The sequence below is a fragment of the Phragmites australis genome, chromosome 15 (assembly GCF_958298935.1).
Source record: "Phragmites australis chromosome 15, lpPhrAust1.1, whole genome shotgun sequence".
NCBI lineage: Eukaryota > Viridiplantae > Streptophyta > Magnoliopsida > Poales > Poaceae > Phragmites > Phragmites australis.
In genome coordinates, this window is record NC_084935.1 from 15,830,253 (window position 1) to 15,849,197 (window position 18,945).

The window sequence follows — 18,945 nt, forward strand, 5'->3', positions numbered from 1 at the left end:
ATGTTCTGGAAGTGCACTTTCAGAAGGGCCAGCACCTAGGCGACTGCCTCCTCCACACCTCGCTGGGCCTAGCTCGAGACATGGTCGGCCACCTTCGACTGGAGGCCTCCAAAGGCCATGGCTAGTTTGGCCGCTCGGACGGCTAGTCCGATGGCATCAACATCTTCCACAGGCTGCACTTGGATCCCGACTCTGGCGAGGGTGTCCTGGAATACATCCAGAGCCACTACAAGCTGCTATCAGATGGAGGACATCCAGGCCCCCTCCTAGGATTGGATCGCTGGTCTCGGATACCTCTACAAGGCATCACACTCAGAATAAGAAGGCGAAGGCATGGCATGTCCAAGATGTCGGGGGCTTACCTTTGGACTTGCCGTCCAGTTTAGAGCACGTCTTCTCATTCTCGGTGGCTTCCTACGAGAGTTGAGAACCCAACTCTCGCAGCCGGCGGTCCTTCTCAGCAAGCTCCCTCTTAAGTTTTGCCACTTGAGAGTTCGCCTACCGGGCCTCACCATAGAGCATGTGCAGTTGTGACATGTACATCTGCAAAATGTCGGGTCAGTACCTATGATTCCATCGATTAAGCCGTCATTTTGCAAGGAAGCACATACCATGAAGGAGCCAAAGATGGCCTCCGGGTCAAGATCACCTGGGCCTTGCCCCCTTCCAGATGACCTCCCTCCAAGGTGTATCACCGGCATCAGATTCGCATCCGTCCGAGGCAACGAAACCTCCACTTCCTAGCTTTTGTCAGTTGGTGCTCGGGGCTCGGTGGACACATTCCCACACCCTTCAAGGGATGAGATATCCTAGATATGGAGTAGTCAAGGCTCGGGGGCTAGGGTGGAGCTCCAAGTGCCCTAAGAGAAGGAATCTGAAAATTGTGTTCCTATGAACAAGAAGAAGGCATCCACGATGACACACATACCTAGACCGCTTTATGCCCTGGAAGGACTTCAGCGAGAGCAAAATGGGAGCTGGCCTCTTTGATGGTTTCTAAATGGCACCCCCTCATTCTCTACTCCTGGTGCAGGTAGGATCATGAGAGTCAACACGTTTGCGAAGGTCTTTCCGCGATCCTGATCTAGCACCTGTTCGCAAGTAAAGTTAATTATCACGGCCATAGGGCTTTAGTGAGAAATCTGACGAGCCACGACCCACTAGGAAGTCATCCTCATCCAGTGCATCACCGCTGACAAAGGAAGAGGCCAACGACATGACCTCTCCGCCTCCACCTTTATCTGGGCTTGTGGCTCCTGTGATCTCGACATGACCTAACTCGTTGTCTTGGATGCCCGCGTTCTCGGCCTTTGGGTCAGGCCACCTACGTCCCGCTCACTTCAGGAGTCGTGCCGATAGTCGCTTAGGACTAGGCCTAGTCAAAAAACAAAAAAAAACAAAAGAAAAAAGAGGGGATAACAATGCTTATCGACAAGACCTGGGCCTGCACGCCAGCCTCCTTCTCCGCGATGGGGATATGAACAACCTAGCGATTAGGCTCGGTGATTGTGTCGAAAAGAGACTTGGTCCTCTTACTTTCGGGGAGAGATTTGCGGATAAGAAACAACTCGTGAGGGGAATGCCCATAGCTCCCCTGATAGCTTGAGCTTGAGCTTGAGCTTCCTCTTGAGAGATATGGACGTCATGTGATGGAAGTGGTTGATCATCTTTGTCTTCATCTTTATCAACTTGGGGTGCCATTGAGGTGTGCGGTATTGAAGTAGAGGGTACATCTTCATCATCCTCCTTAGGCTTGATATCCTCAATTGCCATATTCATCATTGCATCTCTCAAGGGTTCATCATCTACATCATCATAAGAAATATCTTCTCCTTGGGAGCCATTAGATTCATCAAACTCCACATCACAAGTTTCTTCAACAAAATCGGTGGCATTGTTGAATACTCGATATGCTTTGGAGTTTAATGCATAGCCAACAAGAAAACCAATATCACAATATTTTTCAAACTTGCCTAGGCATTCCTTTTTCTTGTAGATAAAACACTTACACTCGAACACCCGGAAGTAGGAGACATTGGGTTTTCTCCCGATGAGAAGCTCGTATGGCGTCTTTTTCAATAGTCGGTGGAGGTAGACTCGATTAGATGCATGGCACGCCGTATTGCTTGCTTCCGTCCAAAACTTCTCCGGGGTACCATACTCATCTAACATTGCTCTTGCAAGTGTGATCAAGGTCTTGTTCTTCCTCTCCACTACTCCATTTTGCTGAGGTGTGTATGTTGATGAAAACTCATGTTTGATGCCTCTTTCTTCAAAAAATCTTCAATTTGAGTGTTCTTGAACTATGTCCCATTGTTACTCCGGATCTTCACAAGTGTGGACTCAAACTCATTTTGAGCCCTCTTTGCGAACTTCTTGAAGATTTCAACGGTCTTGCCCTTGTCATCTAAAAAGAAAGTCCAAGTATATCTTGTATAATCATCAACAATGACAAGACAATATAAATTACCACCAAGACTTTTGTAGGTAGTTGGTCCGAAGAGATCCATGTGTAGAAGTTCCAAGGGTCTTGACGTAGACATCATGGACTTGTATGGATGAGGACTTGCAACTTGTTTTCCAGCTTGACACGCACTACACAACTTGTCCTTCTCGGAAATCACATCTTTCAAACCAACCACCTTCCCATTCTTGAATACCTTCTTGAGTTGGCTCATCCCAATGTGTGCAAGCCGACGATGCCAAAGCCAACCCATAGATGTCTTGGTGAAGAGGCATGTAGTCAAGCTAGCTTCATTAGAGGAATAATCTACAAGATAGATATACCCGTGTATAAAACATTTGAATATTAGATTATTATGCTTCTTACTAGTTATGATAACATCAACATCACTAAATAAGCATGTGAAACCCAAATCACATAATTGAGCTACGAAGAGTAGATTGAAGCTAAGTGATTCTACTAAAAGAACATTGGAAATAGAGAGATCTTTTGAGATAGCCACCTTACCCAAACCTACCACATTTGCTTTAGAGTTATCACCAAAAGTAACTTTATCATGATTACCCACTTCATCTTCTAAAAAGGTGAACATCGTTACATTGCCGGTCATATGTTGTGTACATCCGCTATCAAGTACCCAATATTTTTCACCGGCTTTGTAGTTCACCTACACACATGTGATCAAGTTTTTTGTTTAGGTACCCAACCAAGTTTGGTACCTTTCATGTGAGACACAAGAGATTTAGGCACCCAAAGTTGCCTAGGAAGTTTGCCCTTAGCTGAGTTCCAATGAATTTTGCTATGATTTTACCATTTTTAAGCTTATGCAATAGAAAATGATGATCATTAAATGTGGACTTGTATTTAGAAGGCAAAATAGGAAAAGGTTTAGTAGGAATTGGACACTCCCTTGTGTGGTGTCCGGTGACTTGACAATGTTGGCCATATGAACCAACTTCCTTGATGAAACAATTCTTGATCTCCGGTGTCTTTATGACCCTTTTTACCGGGTTGGAGAAGCATCCAAGTCCTTTCTTGTTGTAGTATAAAGCATTCTTCATGAGGATTTCCTTGTGCTTGTACTCCTCCTTAGTCAACCGGGCTACACAAGATTTGAGACTTGCAATCTCACTTTCAAGCTCTTGCTCCCTTGCATGGTTAGTCTTAGATGATGATGTAACATCACATGATATATCAAGAAGATCATCACAAGAGGTAGATGCATTGACCTTAACTACATCAATATCAACCAATTCATTCAAGCTACGATCAATGGCATCATAGGTATACTCAAGTTCTTGGTGTTTGTACATCAAGCCATTATGCTCAAGTTTTAGCTTGTAGTTACTAGCCTTGAGAGACTTGCTAGATTCAACTACTTCATCATGTTTCACAAGCAAATTATTGTATTTAGCAAGCAACTCATCATGACTAGAACTAAGCACGGAATTAGCATTTTCAAGCAACTTGATTTTAGCCTTTAGCCTTTTGATGATAGTAGCATAGTCATTCATTAGCTTAAATAGATCATTAAGAGAAAGACCATCATCATCACTATCATCTTCCTCACTACTCACCTTGTTGTTACCTTTTGCCATGAGGCACATAGGTGGTGGAGGTAGAGGTGGATCATCATTGACGATTGCGAGACCCGCGAAGTTGTTGTCATCATTATCACTTGAGTCATCACTTGAGCTCTCATCGGAGACCCATTCACCAACAATGTAGGCCTTGCGTCCTCCACCTTTCTTGTTGAAGAGCTTCTTCTTTTTCTTGTCTTGATCCTTCTTCTTGTGCTTGTCCTCATCCTCACTTGCATCAATCTTCTTGGACTTGTTCTTGTTTCTCTTGTCAGGATGAGGGCAATCATATGATATATGACCAAGATTACCATAATTGTAGCACTTCTTCTTGTCTCCACCACCGAACTTGTCAAATTTTTTTGAACGAAATTTGTTCTTCTTGGGATCATAGTTGTAGCCCTTCTTTTGAAACTTAGAGATTATCCTTGTGGTTCTTCTCATGAGATGAGCAAGCTCGGTGTCGGAGTCATCATCATCATCTTCATCACTTTCACTTGATGATGGAAGCTTGATCTTCTTCTTCTTGTTGTCAACCATCTTTGCTTTGAGAGTAAGGTTTTTCTTGGATGAAGGCTCATGATCTCCAAACAAGAACATCTCATGTGCACATATCTTTCCAACGGCATCGGTGATGGTCATGTCATTGATGTCCCTTTTATGAAGAAGAGAGATAACAATATTATATTGTGGCTTGGGAAGTACCATCAAGATCCTACGAATAATGTCTCCATCGGACAACTGTGTGAGTTCAAGAGAATTGATTTCTTCCACAAGCATGTTCATACGAGAATACATGTTCATACGAGAATACATGTCATTGCATAGTTCATTTGGAAGCATCTTGAATTGATTTAGAGCATTCATAAGCACATGATATCTTTCTTCACGAATTCTCCTAGATCCCTCATGAATTTCACAAAGAGCAACTCAAATGTCATGAGCAAATTTCTTACTTCTAACTCTAGAGAAAACTTCTTCACTAATTCCCTCAAATATAGCATTCTTAGCCTTAGCATTCCACTTAACTTCTTGTTCGGTAAAAGGTTGATCAAACCCAACGGAGGTTGCTTGCCAATACTCGGGGGAAATAGCCTCAAGATAGCTCGCCATGCGAACTTTCCAATACGCAAAGTTCTTTCCCTCGAACCTTGGCACGCTACTTCCGCTCCCCAGGACCATTTCTCTAGGATTTTAAGCCTATCAAGAGAACGTGGATCTGATACCAATTGAAAGGATCGAATAGCCCAAGAGGGGGGTGAATTGGGATATTAAATAAAACTTCTACCGCTTAAGCAAATAAAACTAAAAAAGGAATGTGACTACGGGATTTAACAAGATAACTAATTAAGCAAAAAATAACCAAGAGAGAAAATCTTAAAGAAGAACTTGCAATAGTAACAATGCTCAAAGTAAGATGCGAGAAAGTAAATAGTTGGAGAAGAGAACACCGATTTTTTCCTGAGGTTTCGAGAAGTTGGTACTTCCCCCTAGTCCTCGTTGGAGCATCCACCAAGGATGTAGCTCCCCCTTGAGTTACCAAGGCTCAAGTGCTCCCTCTTGATTACCCCTTCTCCATCTCCGGATTGGCGGGTATCAAACCAAGTACACCTTCTTTTCTCGGGGCTCCCACAATTCCTCCAAGAGCTCACCGAGAAATCCTCCGATCACCAAGACCGTCTAGGTGTTGCCAACCACCAAGAGTAACAAGCCTCAAGCTTCACTTGACAAAGACCAAGCCTAGACAACAGCTAGATGCACACTTGTTACTCCTCAAGCACTAAAGAAGTCCTTAATCTTCAACTAAGAACTTTGAATTTACACAAGTGCTCTCTCTCTTGCTTCTAAATGACACACCAAGTGTATGAGCTGCTACAGGGTCGCAAGAGCTGCTGAGAGGTCCAAATGGGTGGGTATTTATAGGCTAAGGATCGAAAATTAGCCGTTGCCTAACAACCCAGAATTTTTCTTAACGCCGAACGGTCCGGTGTGAATAACACGCTTCACATCGGAATATCCGGTGCTAATACTTCTGACAAAATAGCCGTTAACTGTTCCATTAGCCGTTAAACCTCCGGTGACTAATCCTGACTTACGGCGGATCATCCGGCACATTGAGATGAGCCAGATGATAGTTTGCAACCTCTCTGTGTAAATTCATCCAGTGATCATGTTTTGCTACGCCAGACTATCCAGTGTGTAGAATTAGTTATGGACTACACTGCTTTCTATTTCTCTAGTGATTTCACCTTTCGAATGCCGGACTATCCGGCGTGGTCTTCAACAAATTTTCAAGTCAGAACTCTTAGGAATTTACTCCGGTGAACTCACTCTTGATACAGAGGATCATCCGGTGAATTGAAGTTTCGCTGAATTTATTTGTTTCAAAACCATTTTGAGTTCTAACTTCTATATTTTGAACAAAAAGCTTTTTGAGATTGACCTAGCAATATAAAGTCACAAGTGTGCATCGACTGTGTCTAGACTCACTTAGGTCAAGCTACAACTCTTAACCCCTCTTTATAGTACGGTCAAAAGACTAAATAGAAATAGAACCTATACTACTCTAAGTGTCCTTCATCTCCTTATGACACTTAGATCTAGAAGATCCTTATCCTTCAAGTTCCGGTCCTTTGATCGTCCATATAAGCCTTTTAACGGGCAAGAGTATCAAGGCATCATTGTCAAATAAATTTTTTTTATCCTTTACACTGCTCAAAAGCTCAAATGTTAGTCACAATGATATGGTTGTCATTAATCACCGAAACTCTTACCTCTTTCTTAGGGGCCTAGATGCTACAGGGGGGTCACCTGAGCACTCGGAACCATGACCCGAGAACTCTAAGATCTTTGTTAGACGTGACATCCTATCTATGGAGGACAAGCCAATTGAGAAAATTGAAGCCATTTAAACCAACAGGAGCTCTGAACCCTCGAGCCTTCTATATTTTAGATTTGCATTAGCAACCCTACCTGACTACGTAAAAGGGAGCCCTTCAACTAGGTTTAGATCTACCTAGGTTAGCCAATAACCCCTTTGTAATCAGTCTCAGAGATCAATACAAGACCAATAGGACGTAAGGCTATTATCCCAAGGGAGGCCTGAACCTGTATAAAACAATGTGTATGTTGTGTGATTCATCTACAGGAAGTATCTCCTACTCTTTCTACAAGTTTGTAAGATTTACGGTTTACCAATTGTCAACAAGAACCATGCAATTTTATTAGCAAAGTTGGAAATCTACTATTACAATAGACCATACTGCATGGATCAGGGATATTTCCCAATCTTCCATGTGCTGCTTCATGATCCGCTACTTCCTGGCAATGCAGGAGAGCTTCAAGTCTCTATTGTATTTGCTCACACCTCTGAAGTTTGGCCTCCTGCCTCCTTAAAATGTCCTCCCATAGACAATGTTTATCTTCACACCTCTTAAGTTCCTTGGCCTGTCTCTTGCGTTCTTGTTCTCACCGCTAACGTTCCCGTTGGCGCTCTTGACATGCCTTGTGTCACTAGCATGCCTCCTTCATCCTGATCTCGTACTTACATTTAGTTCCAGCCTATCTGATATATTGGCCTCACTATGTCGATCCATTCCTTGAAGCTACATGGTTGTGGATGATAAACATGACATTAGGAGTGTTATTTCGTATAAAAGAGTTCAAAGGTGCGAACAAATTGAAAAAGAAGAACACATCATAAATCATCATCAAGGTCCAGACATATGAAGAATTGCCTACTGAAATCTCAACATCAAAAGATGTCGACATTCAACCTCAGTTGCCACATCGATAGAATAGACGTTCATGCTAGTGTGGCACTCATCAAAATGAAAGAAGGGATCTCGTTCCCACGGCGTGGTTCCTCCAGAAATATTTGATGCTATCCTCCTCTTCCTCTTTTCTCACACACGCGACTCTACTATGCTCACCGGAAAACAAAACAATCTAATGGAGGGGATTTCTCAATACATTCGGAGCAATACCACACCACGCATATTTGTGCATGAAGATGCCTGGCCCGGAAGGAGTCATAAAGGTGTTGGAAGATCAGCGAGTGGCTAGGCGAATCGAAGTGGGAATAGCTCCAGGAAGAAGAAATATCCACAACATCGCAGACCCTTCAACGGGTCGCGAAGCAGGCCGCAACCAGCCAAATATAGGGAAAGATGCGAAGGCTGCACCAGAAGGGGCTACCAGAATAGTACAGCTAAATCATGAAAAAGAAGATAAAAAGGTCACAATAGGAGCAGAGACTCTGGCAGAGGATCAGCCGCAACTTGTAATGTTCCTTCGCGACAACGACAACGTCTTCGCGTGGTCTCCCAAAGACCTGCAAGGAGTAAGTCGAAAAATTATTCAGCACAAGCTAAATGTGGACCCCAAAGCGAAGCCAAGGAAGCAGAAGCTTAGAAAAGCTTCGGGAGAAAGAGAAGAAGCAGCAAAGGCTGAAGTAGAAAAACTGCTCGATGCCGGAGTCATACGCGAAGTAATGCACTCGAAGTGGCTGGCCAACCCTGTTTTAGTAAGGAAAAGCAATGGAAAGTGGAGAATGTGCATCGACTTCACAGACTTGAATAAAGCTTGCCCCAAGGATGACTTTCCACCGCCTAGAATTTACCAGCTCGTAGACTCCGTGGCCGGTTGTGAGATGCTAAGCTTCCTAGATGCTTATGCAGGGTACCATCAAATATGGATGGCGAAGGAAGACGAAGACAAAATGAGTTTCAGAACCTCCTTTGGAACATACTGCTTCATAAGAATGCCTTTCGGACTTCGAAACGCTGGAGCAACCTTCACGAGGTTGGTGCAGGCTGTATTAAAGCTGCAACTGGGACAAAATGTATTGGCCTATGTTGATGACATAGTAGTAAAAAGTACCAGGAGGAGACAACACATCGAAGATCTCCAGGAAACCTTCGATAATCTGCGAAGAGCAGGTTTAAAATTAAACCCAAAAAAATGCGTCTTCGGAGTGCAATTCGGAAGACTCCTAGGGTTTTTGGTGTCGAAAAGAGGCATCGAAGTGGATCCTCAAAAGATATAAGCAATTTTAAATATGAAATCACCACAGAACAGAAAGTAAGCCCAACGCTTGGCAGGAAGGCTAGCAGCATTAAACAGGTTCATTGCAAAGTCTGCTGAGCGAAGTTTACCATTCTTCAAAGTGTTAAAAAGTTCTGACCCTTTCAAATGGGGTTCGGAGCAGCAAGCAGCCTTCGATGAGTTAAAAATCTACTTGACAAAGCTTACAGCACTGATCAGCCCGGAGCCAGGCGCAGATTTGCTGTTATACATAACGGCATCCCCCTCGGCAATCAGCGCTGTACTTGTACAGGAAAAACCCGAAGACAATAGGCTGCGCCAAGCACCGGTATATTATGTATCCGAAGCCCTAGCAGGCCCAAAAAAGTCATACACGGAGTTGAAAAAAGTAGCGTATGCACTAGTAATTGCATCCCGCAAGCTCCGCCACTATTTCATGTCTCACAAAATTACAGTACCAACTTCCTTACCCCTTCGCGACATGTTCGAAAACAAAGAAGCCATCAGAAGAATAGCGAAGTGGGCAACAGAGATTGCTCCATTCATGATCGTTTTTGTGGCACGAACATCATTAAAATCGCAAGCACTGGTAGACTTCGTGGCGGAATGGACACCCGTAACCGAGGCCTCGGATGACGAACCACCAGAACCTATCTGGACTGCGTATTGTGACGGAGCTCAGGGAGCTATAGGAGCAGGAGTTTCGGCAGTAATGTTTTCACCTTCGGGGACGAAGCTACGATACGCCGCCAGGTTAGAGTTCCGCTCCACAAATAATACGGCGGAATACGAAGCTGTACTCCTGGTACTTCGCAAGGCGAAGGCTTTGGGAGCCCGAAGGGTACTTGTCAAAACAGACTCGAAGGTCGTAGCAAGTCAAATTGAAAAAACATTCCAGACAAAGGAACCAGAGCTGATTAAGTACAGAGCAGCGGTGCGAAGAATGGAAAAATACTTCGTCAGATTCACAGTCAAGAGCGTACCAAGAAATGATAACACCGAAGCAGATGAGCTAGCGAAAGCGGCTTTGCAGAACCTGCCAATGCCTCCAGACGTTTTCTATCAGAAGCTGACTGAACCGGCCCTCGAAGACAATTTGAACCAAACGCGCCTGGTTGCGACAGTCAAAAGCGAAGACTGGCGTTCTCCAATACTGGCATATCTGCAGGGTCAAAGAGACATCGAAGATCAAGTCGGAGCGAAGCGCATGGCTCAGAGGGCCAGAAATTATAAAGTTATAGAAGACAATTTGTACAAAGCAGGAGTCTGTGCACCATTCTTGCGATGCATATCTCAGAAAGAAGGCCAAAAACTGTTAAGAGAAATTCACAACGGGTTGTGCGGTTCTCATATCAGAACAAGAGCTTTGATCGGAAAAGCATACAGGCAGGGTTTCTATTGGCCAACGGCTGTAAATGATATGTAAGATACACACGTCACTCCCGCAGTCTAAACATAAGTCACACATGAGAGCCATAAGTAATAGATACTTACATGATTAACTCTAGTACAAATGAAAGATTGTTGGTGATATATCTTGGAGGTAATCATAAATATAATTGTATTACGTATCTGTTTATGTACTTTTAATATGCTATTTAGTTTTTTATAATTATTATTTACATTGATTAGTAAGTATGCGATTTGTTTGTTAAATTCTAAATAATATTTTATTATGATAATTATCATTTATAAAACAATAATGATTCACAGATTAGCACATATATTGATTAATGAGCATGTTTAATATGAGAAATTAAGGACTATAGAGCGTCTATACACAGAATAACCATCATGGTAATATTTGCTTTTTTATTTTAATCTTATGTAGCCAAATAAACAAACTGACATTACGTATACACCATTTTAACTCGAATGAGCGTACGAGTAACCAAACGTACCCAAACAAAACGCAAATGAAACGGTTGAAGTCTCGAAGGGACGAAGTCCTCTTGCAAAAAGAAAGGCGGTGGAGAAATGTGGTCGGCCGCGACCCTTTTCCAAAAGTTTAACCGGCCGCGACGACCCACAGCTGCGTCCATAACGGACCGGAGACCGGCTCCCCTGCAAGAATTACAAAACTACCCTCGTTCCTCTACAATATAGGGATCCATCCACTAAAATATCAATCGAGGAGGACTGGAACACAAGTTGCTCCCAAGTTCGCGTACATCCCCAGCAACCTTACATCGCAAGGCTTTGCCTTCCCCTCCCCCCTTCCGCTTAAACCCTGCGAAACAATTCAAAACTCACCTCCTCGAATCCGTCCGCCCCACCGCGGAATCCCCTCTTCGTCCACCTCGCCCGCCTCGGAACCTTCTCCAACCTTCTCGAGCTGCACGACCCTGCCCGTGCCTCGCTCGCTTCTAGAAGTTTCTTCGCCGCTCCGAGCCCGCCGCCGCGGACGCCATGGCGGAGAAGCTGCGGGATCTGAGCCAGCCCATCGACGTGCCCCTGCTCGATGCCACCGTCGCCGCGTTCTACGGCACCGGCTCCAGCGAGGAGGTAATCGGCCCCACGACCCCGGTTCGATGCTTCTGTTACGGGTCCCGTGCCGGGTGGTTGTTCTGGGGGTGATGATCGCTGGGAGCGATTGGGCTAGGGTTTTAGGCGATGAATGGTGGCTCGGTGGCGACGGGGATCCTATGGTTTTTTTGTCTGTGTTTGATTGCGATCGACCTCTTGCGGGATGGGGGGCGGCCTTGCTGCTTTGGCGTGTCGGCGCCTCTGCATTGATCAGGCGGTTATGTTTGTGAGTGAGCATTTAAGATGGTGATTATCTTACTTGGTTGCAGTGATGTCTATGAAATCCTTCCGATTATTTGAGTTTTATTATTTAGTGATGTCTGAAATTTTATAAAACTAAATAAACTAAAATGGGATTATGTCCAACTTACACTTTAAACACTGTAATTGCATAACTGTTAAACTTGGACCACAAACCATAGTATGCAACACCATTTTTATTCAAAGTTCAAACCATGAACCGAATAACCAATGTTCAATTTAATAAATCGAAAAAGTAAATGAACTGAAAATATACCCAATACAGCATTCTAATGTAATTTGTATATTCTATGCATCTGAAGTTTATTTGCTGCAGTTCTATAGGGCTGTAGACCACTGGATTGCCAATCAACGGTCTATATTGAGCACAGTGGAGAAAATGGATGATAATTGCTTTTCATTTTCTGATCATTGGCTAAATCTAAGCCAATTATTGTGTGATCCGCGAGTGATAGCTTTGTTAAGTAATTTCTTGAAAGTTATTGTGTTCTGCAACCATCACTTTGGTTTTCAGGATAGCTGTAGCGGATGCACTATGGCATGTTCTCTGTGTTTGTTGTTTCTCGGCTCCTGGCCCATTTGGCATGTTGTAATTGTTAGTTCAATCTGAAGCAATCCTTTTTTCCTACACAGTTGCTTCTAGGCTTCTTCTGTGTTTCAAATATCATTTCTCATTGCATGTTGCTTGCATTATTGCATTAGAGTCTGGATCTAACAGTACTGTTAGATGAAGCAGTTTATTTGTATGCTTTGCAACTGGAAATAACTGGAAAAACAATAAAAGCGAAAGTCTAGGAATCTGTTTTTCTTTGGGCATTATTACAATTCATATTACTGTCAAGTCGATGACAACCTTTTATCTTTTTCCTGTGTTAGTTAACCTTGACCATTTTTTTATGTGCTGCTGCTGTGTTTCAGAGGCATGTTGCAGACCAAATCTTGCGGGATCTGCAGAATAATCCGGATATGTGGCTACAAGTGGTTCACATTCTACAGAACTCTCAAAACTTGAATACCAAGTTCTTTGCTCTCCAAGTAAGTTTTGACTGAAGATGTTTTCCATGTGATACAATAAATAACTTGAAAGTTAAAACCGAACAGGGATTCATTCTTTGCAATAGTTCAATCAGTTTATGGGGTGTTTAGTATGATAAATCAACTAATTTAGAATGGGATCATCCTATGATTTTAGTGGACGAACACCATATCAGTAAAAGTGGCTGGCTTTTTACGTTGTCTTGTCAAGCCTATCACGACCTTCCTCCTTTACCCTGGCTTGGGACCGGCTATATTGATGGTAGATCCACGTTAAGTTGAAAAACATTTCATTAGAAACACGGCTGGAACAAGGTCAAGTTATATGGGACCAGCATGATAAGCAACCATAAATGGTATCATGTTTTTGTGGATCATAGTGCAGTAGTGTTTTATTCCCTTGAAACTGGCAAAAACTTGGTGGACTTAAAAGCAATGTACAATATGTATATGCCCTTCTACTAGGTGCGCAATACATTATCCATTATTTCCGTCCTCATGACTCATGTTCAGTAGAGATATTCTTAATTTATGATGAGCACAAAAAATGCTTATTCAATATAGATGCTACTTTTCTTGCCTATAAATTATACATGGCTGATTCCAATCCTATTTTTTAGGTACTTGAAAATGTTATTAAATATAAATGGAATGCTTTGCCAGTTGAACAGTGTGATGGCATAAAGAATTATATATCTGATGTTATTGTTCAGGTAATGATCAATGCGGTATGACAGTTACCTCTGATGCCCCTGATGCCATCTTTTGTGTATCGTAAAGCTGGTTCTAACTGACTTCTTTTTTTTTTCTGTGACGTCTTTTGCGTCTCATAAAGCTGATTCTATCTGACTTTGTTTTTCTATTTTTTGCTTTCTACTAGCTCTCAAGCAATGAGGTTTCCTTTCGACAAGAGAGACTTTATGTCAATAAGCTCAACATTATACTGGTGCAGGTAGACTAAACTTTTTTGATTGTCTTGTAAAGAATTTTCTTGTCTATGTATACTTATTTTTTTTTTTTGCACAAATCGTTACTGTCCATGCCACTAATAGTCATATGGATTTTGATTTTCCCAGTACTGCAGTTCTCTGTTTCTTATGTAGTTATGCTGCCTGTTTGCGTTACAATAGGTTTTAAAGCGTGAGTGGCCTGCCAGGTGGACAACCTTCATTCCTGACCTTGTCACAGCGGCAAGGAGTAGTGAAACGATCTGCGAGAACTGTATGACAATACTGAAGGCAAGTTGCTTGCTAGATTTTTCTGTCACATTTTTGTTTTCCCATATTTGAATTGGTTGTCTGACTGAACAACAAATATTCAGCTTCTAAGTGAAGAGATTTTCGATTTCTCAAGAGGTGAGATGACACAACAAAAGATCAAAGAGTTAAAGGGCTCACTAAATAGGTATATATTTACGCCCCCTTTTGCTAGCTTTCATTTTCTACTTGATAGATCTCCCTCATTGCTTCATGCATTATGTGTTGTTTTGATGACACATTTCTTTTTGCCTGTATGGATTGTGACTTGACTCCTATTTATTTACTCACTTCAGTTATAGCGGAATGGCTGTGCATTGCAACATATCTCAAATAAATGATAGCACAAAATTATTTTGAAAATGAAAAGCTGGGCACTTTTCTGTGTTTAGAATTTGTTGTACAATGCACCCCCATCCTCTCTCTGCAAGTGGTAAAATATCTTGAGACCAGCTGCAAAGCACATGTACTAAGCTAGTGCTCCCAACATTCGACGGTGTTGGAGTACCTGGGTACCATTGTTCTGACTTCTGAACATATGAGCTAAAACTGCCATACAATCTAGTTGCATGCAGCATGTGGTGCAAAATGCAAATACAGTAGTTTGCCATAAAAAAACAGGAACAGGAAAAATACTGGAATGAACTTGAAAACACAATCTGAAATTTCTACCGTTTGTGCACAACTCTGAAACTACATTTTCATATATACTTGACTAGAACATTGACAATTTTACAATTCTGAAGTATGAACATATTTCTTCTAAGCACGACATCAATTGGGGACCCATCGTACATCAAACTAGTATTAAACTGCTCCTCAATCTTGAGCACTGAGCCGTGCTTTCCTGAACTTAGTCTGGGCTTCCATCATCGCAACAGATTAGCTGAGACTAATCAAACGGTCCATATTCTAACTGCATGCAGGTCATGCAAAGGAAAATTTGTAATAGTGACAATACAATGCTGCAGAAATGATTAATAATTAGCTTTACTTTGCCAGCTTAGCATGCAGAACATAGTTCAGCACAGCATCATAGTTTGGCAAACCCATCAGCTGGTGCATCCAATGTTGTATAGTAGCCAATGCTGTACTTGTTGAAGAATATGTATGAATGAAAAGAAATATAAGCTTACAAAAGTAACATTTTCAGAAGCACAAGCTAGTCAATCTTTGCTGAGAAAATCAGGTAGCTGTGCAAGTATAAAACCGCAAGGATGAACTTTGTCATCCAAGAATTGCACAACGGTTCACCTTTTGGGTTCCATTACGATTTTCTTGACAAATTCACCTTTGGTTTTATATTATATCTCAGATAATAAGATGGAGATGGTGGCTTACAGTGCCACCTGCATTGCAAGTTATGTGATCTATAAAAAACATACTTCCTACAAATTAAAGAACACATCATATAGTATTGTTAGTTATCTTTACATGGCAACATCTTGTAGTAATCTGCATGCATAATTATCACTCAAACTAGATATATCATGTCTAAAATAAAACTCAAATGCTAGACATAGGATTCACTTTCGGTCTGCTCTCTTAATTTGAACTGTCTATCTGAATTCAAACAACAGAGTTGGTTCTATGACAAAGCAAGCCAAGAAGTGTGACGGGTCGAAGGAATAGAGTCAGGGTTTTGATTCACATTATGCTTGGAGTCGAGATGATGCATTGCTATGTGGTGATGGACATGGCACCGGTCTTATGTAGGGATAGCAATTGGGCCATTCCCTGGCAATGGTCGGGGAAATGCCCCCATCCCTGATAGATTTATTTTCCCTGTTCCTCGCCACCAAAACCTGGCTCTGGAAAAGCCAAAGCACAGATTTAAAAATTGTCCATACAAAGAGAGGATTTGGCCAAGCATATACAATCACACATCATATCTGTGGACTCAAAACAGAAATAAGCGTATGACTGAGCAATAGTATGAACTCTTGGCAGCAAGTTTGAGGCTGTACTTGATATGAACTGGAGAAGAGAAGAAGTCTTGGAAAGTACTAGAGATGAGGAGGCTGGTGATGGCTTTAAGCTAGAGATGGGCCTAGTGACATGCAGCTTGCTTGCTAGAGCATAGAATGAGGCCGGCGATGGCGAAATGTAGGAGGCGACGGCGAAATGTAGGAGGTGACAGCATTTATTACCGCTAACTGTAGAAGGGGTCATAGACATGTTAAAAATGAACCTAAGGATGGAGTGACCATTGATGGGTTGGAGAAAGCCATTGTATCAAGTCTGGGAGCTATAGAGACGGGCAATTGAGGATCAGCTGGACCAGGAAGCAAGAGTAAAGGAATGAGGAATTCCCTACCGGGGTGCAGGAATGGGGCCCCATTGCCATCCCTAGCCTTATGGGGGCAAGGCGGGCAGGGGGCATGACAACGAGATCGTTAGGATGTTGCTAGAAAGGTTTCTGGTGTGGGAAAGCTAAGAACCAGGTCCCACCTATCGGCATGATATTTACAGCCAGGAGAGGGCTGATGAGAGCATTTACTACCACTTCGTTTTAGAAAGTAGTACAAAAGTTATTTATCTGTGAGTTCTAATACATTGTTGTATGTATAAAAATAGTTTATTTGTGAGTTCTAATTCAATATTTTATGTATAAAGGTGTTTATCTGTGAGTTCTAATTCAATGTTTTATGTTTCTGAACAGTGAATTTCGCCTTATTCATGAGCTTTGCCTATATGTCCTGTCTGTGTCACAAAGACCTGAACTTGTTCGTGCTACATTGTCCACACTTCATGCTTTCCTGTCATGGATCCCCATTGGCTTCATATTTGAGTCACTGCTGGTCTGTAGTGCTTCGTCTTGTATTTGAATGCTCTTTTATGTACAATTGCATCTGCTCCAACCGAGACTAAACCTTTCATCTAACTTTTTAGCTGGAGACACTTTTGAAGGTTTTCCCTATCTCTGCTTACCGGAATCTTACACTTCATTGCCTAACAGAGGTAAAAATGTCAATTTCTTGTCATTTCTAACTCAGGATTCCAGTATAGCAACTAATTGACACACTTCATTTGAACTTGATGATTATTGAGCTTTATCTTTCAGAGTTGAATCAGAATTCATGAACTGGCGGTCTTTACTGATGTTTTAAGCTATTTCAGGTTGCTGCTCTTCACTTTGGTGACTTCTATAACATGCAGTATGTCAAGATGTACACTGTCTTTATGATGCAGCTGCAGGTATACTTCACATTGTCAAGAACTATGATTCTGTTGTAGTGGCTAATCCATGGGAGGGGCGAGGTAATGATGTGGCAGGCGTGGGATAGGGTACTGTTCCCAGTGAAAACAGCGGTGTGGTTATTGTAGCGAAGGAGATTTGGGGGTGGATTGGTGGACGATAATGGCGCTAGTTGCCTTCATCACCAAGAGCGCTCCTCTTTGTGGCAGGAGGCTCTGACCATGCTGGTCCTTTAGCAAACTTTGATTTATTCTTTTATTTAGTGACAACTGATACATAGCTATCTCTTTATAGGGATGGCTTGACTTGACTCCTAAGAAACATATCTCTAACTTATGGAAAGATCTAACCAAATTAATCTAATCCCTAACAAATCAATCTAACTTAAGGGCTAGGGCTAAGTAACTAAAATATCTGATAGATATAGAAAGGATAGCCATGGAGCTACATTAGGTGCTCTACAGTTCATTCTGGGCCAAGGCCAATAACAGGTTCACTTCCCTCTAGCTTTCCGTAGTTCTTTGTTTGGTCGATGATGGCTTCTTGTTCACTCTTTGCTTTTTTTATGAGTAGGCAATTCTTTCTTCTGGATCAATTTCAGATGCCTATGCCAATGGTTCTAATGAAGAACAGGTATACTTTATTGGTTTATCCGGACTAAAGTAGCAGTTTTTTTCTTGTGTCCTCTTCAAAACTATTTATGCATAGCTTGGTATGTTTAGTTGAAATCTTCATCCGATTAGCCATATCTAATCCATTTTACATTGTCTGATGCTTTCATAATTTTTTTCCTACAATCCTACAATATTCTAGAAATCTCAAACTTCCAAGTATCCAACAGGAAGTTTCAGATTTCAAAAGCTTGAATTCAGTTTTGACCAGCCAATTTGAAATGTTGAATTTCAATTTTGTAGTTTCTTAAGTTTAAAAATTTGAATTTGTAAAATCTTATGATTATTCAACACACCACATGTATAATGTAAGGAATCTCGAGTTTCAGAATTTAAGTTTGATATTTAGTGTGGATATTTCGAGGTTGTGCATTAAAAAAATGAATTTTAATAATTTTCTTGTAATTGAAATTTGATAAATTGATAGTGAAGGTATTCCATTTTGATAATCAGACTATCGACCTATTTGGTAATTGGTGCCTTGTACTACAACCATAGCTTTTAGTTATGATGTTCTAATGGGAGTATTTTCTAGTAATGCTAATCTATTGTGTTATAATGGAAATCCTGATAATCCTTATTATGCGGGTCAAATCCTGCATAATGAACATGCTGCTTCCATATAATGCACTAACACATACTTTTTATCTCTCTGAGCAGGCATTTATCCAAAATCTTGCACTCTTTTTGACATCCTTCTTCAAGGTAATGATCACCGCATTCTAAATCAAGTAGTAGTATACCTTTTTATGTAGCTTTGTGTAATATCCTCAGAGTATATCCAGTACATGTATATATACTGACCCGGTGCCTCTAGGGAATACAAGTTGCTATTCCTAATATGGTATCAAAGCTAGGTTTTCCTAGGGACACAACAACTTGTCCCGATTAGATCTACTCCACCTTT

At 41.8% G+C, this 18,945-nt stretch overlaps 1 protein-coding gene across 1 annotated transcript in view; it reads left to right on the forward strand.

Moving 5' to 3' along the window:
• The first annotated feature begins 11,233 nt into the window (after positions 1 to 11,233).
• The window catches only part of LOC133892650 (protein EXPORTIN 1A-like), a 29,601-nt gene continuing 21,889 nt past the window's right edge, over positions 11,234 to 18,945 (forward strand). The window contains exons 1-11 of the mRNA XM_062333544.1: positions 11,234 to 11,595; positions 12,796 to 12,912; positions 13,533 to 13,625; positions 13,793 to 13,864; positions 14,043 to 14,150; positions 14,234 to 14,316; positions 16,831 to 16,969; positions 17,061 to 17,129; positions 17,289 to 17,366; positions 17,941 to 18,000; positions 18,699 to 18,743. Coding sequence (XP_062189528.1) covers positions 11,500 to 11,595; positions 12,796 to 12,912; positions 13,533 to 13,625; positions 13,793 to 13,864; positions 14,043 to 14,150; positions 14,234 to 14,316; positions 16,831 to 16,969; positions 17,061 to 17,129; positions 17,289 to 17,366; positions 17,941 to 18,000; positions 18,699 to 18,743 — 960 coding nt within the window. The 5' untranslated portion in view covers positions 11,234 to 11,499. The remainder of the gene's footprint in view (positions 11,596 to 12,795; positions 12,913 to 13,532; positions 13,626 to 13,792; positions 13,865 to 14,042; positions 14,151 to 14,233; positions 14,317 to 16,830; positions 16,970 to 17,060; positions 17,130 to 17,288; positions 17,367 to 17,940; positions 18,001 to 18,698; positions 18,744 to 18,945) is intronic.